Source organism: Centruroides vittatus, unplaced genomic scaffold (assembly GCF_030686945.1).
Source record: "Centruroides vittatus isolate TY-2023 unplaced genomic scaffold, ASM3068694v2 contig_738, whole genome shotgun sequence".
Classification (NCBI taxonomy): domain Eukaryota; kingdom Metazoa; phylum Arthropoda; class Arachnida; order Scorpiones; family Buthidae; genus Centruroides; species Centruroides vittatus.
In genome coordinates this window covers 4158964-4171211 of record NW_027122474.1, presented here as the reverse complement: position 1 = coordinate 4171211, position 12248 = coordinate 4158964, and the positions used below count along the sequence as shown (strand labels likewise).

The following is a 12248-nucleotide window of genomic DNA, read 5'->3' as shown; positions in this document are numbered from 1 at the left end:
TTCGTGTTTTCTGATGATTGTTTTTTTTTACGCCCGTTTAAACTCTTCCCGGAAGATTTCTGCGCCGGGGTTTTAAATTTTATTTTTCTTGAGAACTATACAAGCAGAACACGCCATCGTCTTCTTCTGTTATTATTTACATGGTTATTTGTTATTCGTCTTCGATTTTCAAATAAATTCGTCATTTTTGATTTTTTAAATAAACATACTACTTGGATAGAATGGGTCATGTTCAGATTACAATGTAAATTTAAATTACAGTGTAATTGTTGTATTGTACTTGGCGAAATGTTTCTAAGACTTAACAATGTGTTTTGTCAGATTACGTAATTAAAAAAAATTACAATTAATTAAATTTATTTGCTCTAATAAATGTAAATTATTTATATTATTTTCTTCGTTTTTGTACTAATTTATGCTCTTATATATTTGTTATTCATCGCTTTCTGTAATTTATTACATTTTTATTCAATTTTGTTAATTAATTTACCAAATATAATAGCAAGAAATGTTGTAAAAAAAACCCACGTGCTTTGCGGTCACGTGACAGGTCACATGACCGCAGAAACCCCTGCCGCAGGTCAGGTGACGCCATTCTATTTCCTGTCACCTTCCTATGACGTAGAAGCTATTTAAGAAATAAAAATAATTTAAAATATTAAGTGTTTTCTATTATTTAGAAGCATTGTTTCAGTAAATAAATTCATTTCTCATTGTTTAGTTATTTACCATTAATTAAATTTAAACATAATAAAATAATGAAATTATTATTATTATAATTATAAAATTCATAAAAGTTATTATAATGAAACATATATATAATACTTTCTAATTATTATTGTGTAGTATTTAATATGTTATTTTTTTTCATTTTTTTAATATATAAAATACTATTTGTGTATGTAAAAGAGTTACTATTGTGATCTCCAGATGGCGTCAATGTAAAAGTTTGATAACTTTCCCTGGCGCAGAAATGCGCCGGCGTTTTTAATTTTATTTTTCTTGAGAACCATACATTTTAGACATTAGCAGATTACACCTTCGTTTTCTTCTGTTTTTATTCTACACAGTAGTATATTTTTTGGATTTTATTTTTAAATATACGTTCGTAAATTCGATTACGTTCTCACTTTTTTTTAAATTAAAAAATTCAAGTAGTTCAACCTAATTCAAAATTTGTGAAAATACACAATTCTCAATGTTACTTGTAATTTGGTTCATAAGAATATTTACTATTTTTTCTATTATTTATGTTAAATGATTTTTTCTATTTTTTAATTAAAGCAACACTAAAAAGAATTGATGATGTGCAATGAGCGCACCGCCGAGTGTGCGTTTGATTTATTTTGTTTTTGTTAAGTTATGGCAGTGGTTCCCAACCTTTTAGTGGTTCCCAACCTAGGATGCGGAACACTTTTGTGAGCAGTTTTCTTTAGCGGAACACTTACTTAAGTTAATATGAAATACATAAGCTTGTCATCAGTTATTTTATTAGAATTGAGCAGTTATAATTCAAAATCTCTACTCATATTATTAATGCCAATTCTAAGACAGGAAAAAATATACCTAAATAACTTTAATGGGAAACTTGTGCCTGATGTTTTTTTACATATTTCATTCAGTTTTTATCATTTCCTTCATCTTATTTGAAACAGTAGTACACTCCATAAGTACGAGTCGTACATATGTATTTAAGTTTATGAAAATTTTATGATTTTAATTTTTTTATATTCGGCGGCTCGAATACGATTGTACTGTACATTTCCGATTTGAGACTAAATCTGTGGAACACTTGGGAGATGCTTACGGAACACCAGTGTTCCGCGGAACACCGGTTGGGAACCACTGAGTTATAGCAACGCGACACTTGGGCGATCTGCCTAGGGAAATGCTTTCCGGAAGATTTTTTTAAGGGTAACTGGCCCATATTCAGGGTTTACAGACGTGGAGAAAACCCGAGAAACTTCACGTGGCCATCCCTTCTTGGTCAGGCACGAATCCCCGACCGAACTCCCAGTGTTTAGGGAACGGAACCGCTTGGCGTGTGCGTTTAAAAACCGAAATATATATATTTTTTCATTGGTTTCTCATCAGTTTTATATACAGTCAAACCTGTTTTTATGCGATGGATAGGGACCGCATAAAAAAAGTCTCACAGAAAATAACTCAAAACCGTACGAAATAGAATTTATTGACAACAGATGTCAGCACTTAACTGCATCGTCTAGTCTATCGTGTTTTACATATTTTTGTCCAGGTGGTGTTTTGTTGACTTAAAAAATAAATTATTTCATTATTCGCATATTCATGCAATAATATTACTATAATAAGTTGATTTATGCTACAATAAGTTTATTTGGCTATAATAAGTCAACGTGAGACATGACAAATCGCACGAGACTAGTCGCCAACTATACCGCACAAATAAAAAATCGCATTAAAAAATCGCACAAAAAAAGACCGCATAAAAACAGGTTTGACTGTATATAACCGATAAAAACCCGTCGAGTTCGACAGCAATCCGACAGAACATAATGATTCCGTAGAACTGTCTAGTCCAAGAGACTAAGAAGTTCCGAGAAACCATTCATCGGAATACTTTTGGATCAGTTCAGTTCCAGTTCCAGAGGCAGAACTGGATTTTTCCCACTTCTAACCCAGCGTTCCAACATTATACTAAAACGACTAATATGATTTAAACAAAATATGAATTCGGATAGACAAAAAGTGTTCTAATTCCAGTATAGTAAGGTTGGCTCTGTTAAGCCGTTCGTTCGTCCGTTCGCTTACTTCACGGCTTACCTCTACCGAGCCTTATGACGTTTATATCTACGCTCGTCAGATTTCACTAAGGATTAAGGCTAGCACAATTTTGAGTTGTCAGTATGCTGATCGATTAAGGTGTCATCATATAATTCTTATGGATGCGGATATGAATCGGACAGGTCGAAAAATACAAGAAATTTTTCAAGGGTTGTCCGTCCCGCATATGTCAGTCCCATTCCATTGTAGCAATGGCCGAACCCACGACGGGGGTTGATTAAAAGGTCCCAGTGCGGAAAGAATAATAATAAAACAATTCACAATTTTTCTTTTATTTTTATGTTTGCGATTATCAAAAGTATTTAAGAAAAATATCTAATTATAAACATATATAATTTTTTATTCACTACATTTTAAATTTTAGGTATCTGCTTAAAAAACATGAAAAAAATTCCAAAATTTATTACCTACAAAAGAAAATCAAACTTTTAATATTTAATAAATTTTGCATTATAATAATAAAAAAGACTAAAAAGTGATACTTCATTTTAAACACGAACACGTTCTGATTTCTCTAAATAACCACGATATATTCTTCCATCCGATCCTTGTAAAGGTACTTCTTCCCTATTAGATTAAAAAATATATTACAAAAATAGGTTAATGTTACCTATGGTGCCAGAATGGCGGCTCGTCTCTGACAGCAAATAGAAGAAAGGAAACAGTGGGGACGCACGTTCTAACTAACCTATTGTAATAGTTTTGTTGGTAATAATTGTGGTAATTTATTAGAATAGGTTAGGTTAGGTTGAAACGTGCGTCCCCACTGTTTCCTTTCTTCAATTTCCTGGAATCAGAGACGAGCCGCCATTTTGGAACCATGGGTAACATTAACACAAAAATACTTTTAAAAACATTATCTTTCTTTAACTAAAAACGTCATAATATTTTCCACAAATATTAAAATTAAAAAATAAAATTCATAATTACCAAATTTTTGTCGACTGTGACCTATAAAAAATTAATAAATTTTATAAATTTAAAATTTGAATATAATTACTACAAATATAAAAGGCACTGAAAAGTCAGTTAATCGTGTATATTCCAAGCAATTAGGCCATTTCAATAAGTCTTTCTTATCGAAATGGCCGAATTGCAAACGTGCAAGTATTTGTAGGGATTGTAACAGGCGTACTAAACAAGAAGGCTCTCATTTTGAGCACGTTCTTCAAAACTCTTAAGTGATCGAGTATTCGAGTAATTTAGTCTTTATAGGGTTTTGGGTCACCGTAGAGGTAGAATTTCATGAGACATACCCAACAATCGATGCTTTCCTCAAGTATAACGGCGGAGTTGTAAGAGTATGTACACCTCCGACTGAACGATTTGATCTATCGGCGCATTGCAAAGGCGGTAAAAATCCTTGGCTATAACATAATCTTTAATATTAGTCATAATTTGTAATTATACAAAAAAAGTATTATAAAAATAGCGAATAATTTAATCCATTTACCATTCTAGTAATTGATCTCCGATGCGTTTTGGCATCGTTGCGTTATGGCTACCGTCGCTTATTACGACACTGAAAAATTCAAATTTTGTAAATTTAATATAATATTTAATTTTAAAAATTAAAATTATTAAGGTATTTTTGATATATAAGAAAAACCTCACTTTTTCTCATTTGGTCTTAGTGATCTATCGCAAGATATGCACCGTCTAATGCAATTAAGTAATTAATTAAAATTAATTTTGATATATTATTTAGAAATTTGATTGATTTCAATTTTATGAAATTCTTTCTCAAAATTTACAGTTTAACGCCCGCAGCACTCGGTCCTTCTTCCACCGCTTCTTTCAATTGCTTCAATTTCGCGACAATCGTCTTCAGTCGTTCTTTCAGATTTTCTCTATAATTATCCATTTCTTTTCTTTCGAGTTTCTGGTTCGTAAGTACAGTTAAATCTTGTATTGTTCTTTCCATTGCTTGCTCCTATCAAAATAATAGTAGTTATTCTATAATAAAACTTCGCAATAACACGAATTCGAATTAACGCGATAGTTCCTTCTTCCACGTTTTGGAATATGAGTACGCGATAAATTATACACAATAATTAAGTGTACGACTGCGTACAATGTAATTTCACTATTCTTATATTTAAGCTATAGATCCAAGTAAATAAATGCAAACTCTTTCCTCTTATAATAAACGTTTTCTCTTCCCGGTCCATTATAATTAGTAGAGTTTTTGGAAGTGGGAATAAAACAATTAAAGTTTAAACAAATGAGTCGATTTTAGGTGTAAATTATTCCAATGCTTTCTAACAATTTTGATTTATTTTGCCCGATTTTCCATTCAGAACCATCCGATCTTTACATAGTAATTGAAAAATCAATTTTAAAACATTATTATTTATTAACCTCGAAATAATGCGATTCCGTATTTTACTCGATTGAACCGCTTTATGGCTAGTTTCTATTGTATTTGAAAACGTCAATAGATTAACAGAAGCGTGTAATAAACAAACTTTGTTAATTATGCTTATTATTTAATTTATTAAATGGAATTAATGAACTTACTTGACCAGAAATTTTAGCAATTATGTCGTTGAAACCTGAATTTATTTCTTCACGTGAAGTTAAATATTCCGATTTATTGACTTTTTCGTCTAGTTGTGTCTTATCGGCTTTCTGAAATGAAATTAATACATTTATTTTAAATATTATTCAAAATTTATTTTCTAAATGGTACACTGTTGACCCTAGATATAGTGGAATATTGGAGGGCGCGATGATCCGATAATGCGGATTTCACGTAACTCGACATAAGGGTTTTCTGAGATGGCCGGATGGCCGAACGATCAAGGTGGCAACCATCGTTCTGGGGGACTCGGGATGGAATCCAAACGGGTTGACGAATCCCGGGAATTTTTCGGGGAGGTGGCCCGTTCGGATATGTCGGACCCCTTCCCTCACTACCCATAATGGACCCGCTAAAAGAGGTCTTCTTAGTGTCCACAAAGCGGAAACAGTTTAAAAAAGGGCTTTCTGAAATATCCTACCCAATACAGTAATTGAGAATTTCGGAAAGCGACTCTTATTATGTGGAACGTTCACTATGCAGCATCTCGTTTAAATATACGCTTGGAAGTATGGTGCTCGTGTCTCTCGATTTACCATAATTACTGTACATTGTATCGCGTATCAAATCTCATTTAAAAATCACTTTATATTTGACTCTGACATCCTCGAATGGTAACGGGTTATCCGCATTGTATCGGCGACCAACGAATCGGTAATTATATCGAGATACGTAAAGTCGAAGATCAAGAGTTTATTATAGAAATATACGAATAATTTTTATCCGCTATACAACAGATAAGATAAATGTAATTTATGGCGCATTATATGTTTCATTTACTGTATTTACTAACGAAGTAAACAATGTACTGTTTTTCTAAAATACTTCTACATAACATATTCTAAATAGTATAATGTAAAAGAATTGTTCTTACTTTTTCAAGTTCTTCTACCATTTCACTTCTGTCTGCTTTATAATTTCGAATATCTTCCACATGAACTTGTATATCCTATATTTTGATAAATTAAAATTTGAAAAATGGTAAAATAAAGTGGTTTAATTATTTATAGCAACTTTATAAATATATGAAATATTAAAAACGAATGAAAAATATACATCTATAATCGAAAGCTTTTTCAATTCTTTAAAAATTTCTTTCAATTGATCTTCGACATCTTGAAGATTTTTTCTACCCTGTAAAGTATTTGAAAGTTTTAAAAATAATTTAAAAAATTACACATTTAACCATGTATCGTAATATGAATTTTAATGACCTCCACCGTCATGTCGTCCTGAATTTTTGCAATTTCCGTAACGGTCTCTGTTAAATTAGACAATTTTTTACTCAAAACATTTAACGATTCTTGAAAGTCTGACATTTTTTCTTTTGCTGTATCCATGTATAAAGAAATATTTTCGATAATAGCTTCTGTTTCAGCCATTTTCTCTTCATTAGCGATTGCTTCTTCGGCTCTCATTCGCAGCATTTCTTTGTTAGATTCTGCAATTCGTTCTACCTTCTCTTCTACTGCGGTTACCTAATAAATTGTAAAGTTAAATTTTGTTACTTATACGGGATGGTCCAGAACGGTTTCGAGTTTAATCATTCTGGTCCAAGCATTAAATTTGAATGGTAAAGTTTAGTCATCGTGTAATAAAGCGAATTAGAGTGAATTACACGTTGCTATTTTCTTCAGTGGTTGAAACACATTTTATAGCTCTAATCTATTTATTAAGATAATCTAAATCAATTAATCTATTATAAAGCTAAATATTCTCATTGTTAAGGACAAATTTCTAAGAATCTTACTTTCGTTTGCAGCTCTTCAAGGTTAATTGCTGCTCCCAATATCTGTTGCATATCAGGTGGGTATTCACCATATTGTATGTTTTCTTCAAAATTAAAAAAAAAAATGTACATATATTAATTTTGAAATAATGATTTTAAATAGTTATTATAAATGCTTAATTAATTTTTTTTTATTTTTAAAATTAAAACATTCGCAACTAACCAGTTCCAAATTGACTAGCCAATTGTTTTCTAGTTGGTATCTAAGACATAAATCAAAATATTAATTCGATTTTGAATTGGATCAGAAGAAAAGTTATACAAATTCTTAATTAAAAAAAATATATATATATAATTTAATCTCGAAGAACTGTCACATAAAATTATTTACTTTTAAAATGCTCTTTATATCAGTTATGTCATCCAGAACTTCGTGCATCTCATAATCTCCTTCGAGCTAAATCAAAAATATGAATATTTTTAATTATGGTCTTGTTAACGATTTAATAAAATATTTAGAATAATTTTAATAAATTAATTATTTTATATTTTTTACCTTATTATTCAAATTTAATAATCGGTCGTCTACATCTTGCAATTTATTATTAATCTGTAAAACATGTTTGCCATTTTCTTCCAATGCCATCTGGAATCCTTCTTCGGTTACACAAGATTCCATTTTAGTAATAAGCTTGTTCTATAAAAAATGAAGATAATTATTTAATTATAAATGAATTTAATTAAATTCCATACAAATATATTCATTTTGAACAAGTGTTTGAAGTATCTTTCGTTAACTTACAGTCGTTTGACAGAGCTCTTCTAAGTTGAGCTGAAGTTTCTTGGTATTATTGTTCTAATTGGAAACAAGTTAAAATGAATTTAATAATAAATCTTTTAATCTCCTAATTATAATATTTAAAGTTTATTAAAATATTCAAAGAATATTTTAAGTACATCTTTCGTTCTTCTTCTTTCTGTATCTCTTCTAAAATGTTCGAGATCTCTTGCTTGTTCATCAATTATGTCAATGATCTGAAAGAGTTTATATTTGTGTTAATATGTAAATTTATTTACGGAAATTAATTTACAGAAAAATGATAAATTTACCTTCTCCAAACCACTTTCTAAAGCGGTTATTCTACTGTTTACTGTTGTCGATTCCCAAAATTTAGCCATATCCTCTTGGAAAGCAGCGGGTTCTTTGAAAGAACTATCAGATATATCACTACGACTGTCGATTAATTTAGTTTCTGCAGATTTCTCCGATAATTTAGCTTCTGCAGATTTCTCCGATAATTTAGTTTCTGCAGATTTCTCCGATAATTTAGTTTCTGCAGATTTCTCCGATTTAGATTCTTCAGAATCCATTGTAGACGGCTGAAACTCTTCACATTCTTTATCTTCTTCTTCTGCTAGTTTGATAGGCTCTTCTCCAATTGAAAGATTACTTATGTTTTCTGATTCCGGTACTTCTCCTTCAATATTTTCTATTTCTTCTAATTCTCTATCAACCGATTCAGCAATGTCAGACGGCCGTCTCAGTGCAGCTGGCATATCGATTTTTTGGGGTTTCATATCTGTGATGTTTAGTTTTGCGTGAAAGGATTGCAGCCCCATCTCATTAATTAATATATGAAGAACAGCTCTCAAGATTCCAAAGTTTACAACTCCTATCATAGGAGTCTTTAATGCTAAATCTACTAACTCAAGAAGAGAGTACGTTTGAATGGTCATGATGCAGACTTTTCCTTTATCTTTAGAATTTAACAAAGAATGAAAGAATTGATTATTGAAGATTAAGTATTGTTCGGTAGTTTTGATTATGAATAAAGCAGTAAAAATATTGAAAACTAACAAAACAAATCAAATATTCGCGTTATAATGTATGAAATTTAGTGATATTCGTCTATAAAGTTGATGTATTTAATATAGTGAAGTGTGTGGGGAAGCCATTTGGCACTGAAGCTCGAAAGACTCCTTGTGTCAAAAGTTGAGGGACTAGAAATGACAGGTCCAGCACACTGTTCACCTGAAAATTCTGCATATATAATGTACAGAAGATAAACGCAATATACATTTATTATATACGTAAATGAAGAAAATGGTGACCATTTATGAAAAATATTGTTACACAACTTTTCAAACCTAAACTTATACAGTAAAATGTTGAAAATAAAACAAAGTATTCATGAAATACATTGAAAATTTGAATCATCAGAGGAAAAACTCGATAATTTTATAATTGTTTTTATTAATAAATTATAAATATGATTAATTAGTTCTTGGAAACAAGGCGTCGTGAATCGAACCGTAATTTCCCACACGTTTAATGCCATCAATTGAAGTTCTGTTCCTGAAAAAACCATTTCAATTATATTTTACTATACCAACATAGGAAAAAAAATGCAGTGCATAAATATAAAATTGTATATAATTATAGTAAACGGTCGTAAAAACCGGGAGTTTACAGCAAGCGGTCGTAAAGCGAAGGTCTATATAAATTAATTATACAGGCTATCGCTTTACGACCGTTATTAAAAAGCAAAATAAAATATATTTGTCACGATTTCTCAAACAAAATTAAAAATAAAGTAATTACTTTCACTCTCGAAACTGTAGAGTTTTTATAGTTTTAAATTATTTATTCTTTATGTTAGAGTTAAACCGATTTCAATTAAAAATGCATTCATTTTTATGGCCTGAAGGCAAAATTCCTTATACGTATGATCCAGATGCAGGTATGTATGAGAAAATATTTTAGTTATTTAATTATCTCAATTGATTATAATTAAATTTAGTATTAAAAATTTGATTATAAATATGTTTTTAAATATATAATTTAAATATTTATACTATTTGCTAAGTTTTAAGCTTACGTTTATGGTGCAGTCGATGTTAATTAGTGGATCTGTAGAGGAATTATTAAATTAATTAATTTTAAACATTTAATGAGATTTTTAAAAATAATAACAATAAATCACTTATAATTATTTAAGATTTAGATAACTGCAAAAATATTATTGAAGAAGCCATGAAAACTCTATCTTATAAGACTAAATGTATTACTTTCTTACCGTGGGAGGATGAGAATGATTACATTATGGTAACAACCGGCACGAGGTAGGTCACGTAATTGAATTAATGATAGTTAAATTACTAGTATTAATTATTTAATTACATTTAAAAGATTATTTTATTGTATTTTTTTACATAATTAAAACGTTAATTATAATTAAATGTAAAATTTTATAAATTATTATATTTATGTTTATAGTTATGAATATAGAACTTGTATTATTTATAATTTTAGAATAAAATTAAAACTGTAATTATAATTAATTTAAAATTTAATTTTGTTGAAGATGTTCCTCGTATATCGGACGTGCTGGCGGTAAACAAATATTGTCATTAGATACAGATAAATGCGATTTAAGTAAATGTCTTCACGAATTATGCCACGCCATTGGATTAATCCACGAGCATCAAAGAAAATTAAGAAGTGATAACGTTATAATATTCTGGGATAATATTCTAAATGGTAAGATTAAGACTACTTTTACTTAAATAATATACCGAAGTCAATTGACCATTGTAAAGACGTACAGTTACAATACAGTTTACTCGAGGAATTAATGAGGTTAACTAAGTTTGAGCTGTCTTATTTATTGCCACATTGTAAGCCTGTCGCTGCGGAGGATCGAATCTTCATCTTATATTTAATCGTGGTTATTATGGACTGTAGCATTGTTCTCCGTGTTGGCCTATCTGTTTCTAATGGACGAAACTGTGATAAAATATAACCTCATTACGCTGCTTCCTTGATTTAGTCAATCAATTATTATTGATAATATAATGTTTAAATTGATCAGCATTACAATATTTTAAATTACAATTACATTTATTTTCATCTATTGTAAAACAGTGGTTCGTACATTGCACAGGATGGGCGGAAAGTAACTAGGCATTAAGAAATCGCTGTAATTTCTGTATTTCTAATTCAAAGACAATAAGAATTATTTAAAACGCACCTTGTTAAATAAAAATATAAATGCGTACCTTAAAATTTAATGTAGGCACTTGCGCCACTCGCCAACAACACGTTTTTCTCAGATCGTAAGGTAGATGGACGGTTCTTGATTGTTTCGGCATAGATTGTAGTATGACGTCGCTTAATGACCAAACCAAAAATTTAACAGGATACAGACAGAGGAAAAAGTTAGGAACTAATGATCTTAAGATATAGAATCGTATAAATATCTTTAGAATATATAAATCATATCTATATTCTTTCTGATCCTATCTTTCAATTACAAAAATTCCTTCCAAATTTGAATTAAATTCATTGTAGCCATCAATTTTTATTTTTATAAATCTAAAAACGATTCAAAATTATAAAAATCTAAATTTAGATGAATTTATTCTCAAAATTCTCGAGACAAACTTCAAGGTTAGTCAGGAAATTACTTTAATTCCTCGAATATTCTCTGTAAAAGTTTATTTACAAAAATTATGTAATTGGTTTCATGGCGTATTTATTATTATATATATTTTTAACAGATGAAGAGAAGCAATTTATCGTAAGATCGGAATACGACGTGCATAACGACGAATTTGATTTCAATTCAATTATGTTGTACGAAGAACGATTCTTCTCGAAAGATTCGAGACTTCCGACAATAAAAGCGAAAAATGGAAGAAAATTGCTAACAAAAAAGTTTACACTTAGTTACTCAGATATTTGTAAAATTAGAAAAATCTATCTTGGTTCCGACTTTAAAATGAAAGATGTATAAACGAAATAAAAAATGACGACTTCCTGAATATCGTATAATTCCTATTCGACTGATGTAATAAGTCTAGTTTAGAAGGTGGATAAGAATATGCCGACAATAAAACTATTTCGTTACTAAACAGTACACCTTTATATTTCACCTAAAAAAGATAAAATAATAGGAATAAAAAATCTAACCATGGACTAGCCCAATGAATATTGTAATTAATATCTTAGTTTGGTAAGATACAGCTTCACTCACGGAACAATGCGTAACGAAATTTCATATCGGTGATCGAAAAAATTAGAATTTTGGCTAGGAAAAGGTGAAAGGAGTAAAA

General features: G+C 30.0%; 2 protein-coding genes across 2 annotated transcripts; one reads left to right on the top strand and one right to left on the bottom strand.

Moving 5' to 3' along the window:
- Positions 1–3311: 3311 nt before the first annotated feature.
- LOC136980957 (putative leucine-rich repeat-containing protein DDB_G0290503) lies at positions 3312–8909 on the bottom strand. The gene is made up of 16 exons (XM_067277156.1): positions 8244–8909; positions 8091–8168; positions 7936–7989; positions 7690–7830; positions 7525–7590; positions 7357–7396; positions 7155–7237; positions 6619–6882; positions 6461–6538; positions 6279–6353; positions 5344–5454; positions 4578–4756; positions 4438–4482; positions 4277–4345; positions 4080–4190; positions 3312–3390 (listed from the first exon to the last, which is right to left on the bottom strand). The coding sequence occupies exons 1-16, from the start codon at positions 8868–8870 to the stop codon at positions 3312–3314; spliced, it is 2100 nt and encodes a 699-aa protein (XP_067133257.1). The 5' UTR covers positions 8871–8909.
- Positions 8910–9816: 907 nt separating this feature from the next.
- On the top strand, positions 9817–11929 carry LOC136980956 (astacin-like metalloprotease toxin 1). Its single transcript, XM_067277155.1, has 4 exons — positions 9817–9874; positions 10133–10256; positions 10499–10674; positions 11694–11929. The coding sequence occupies exons 1-4, from the start codon at positions 9817–9819 to the stop codon at positions 11927–11929; spliced, it is 594 nt and encodes a 197-aa protein (XP_067133256.1).
- Positions 11930–12248: the final 319 nt, after the last annotated feature.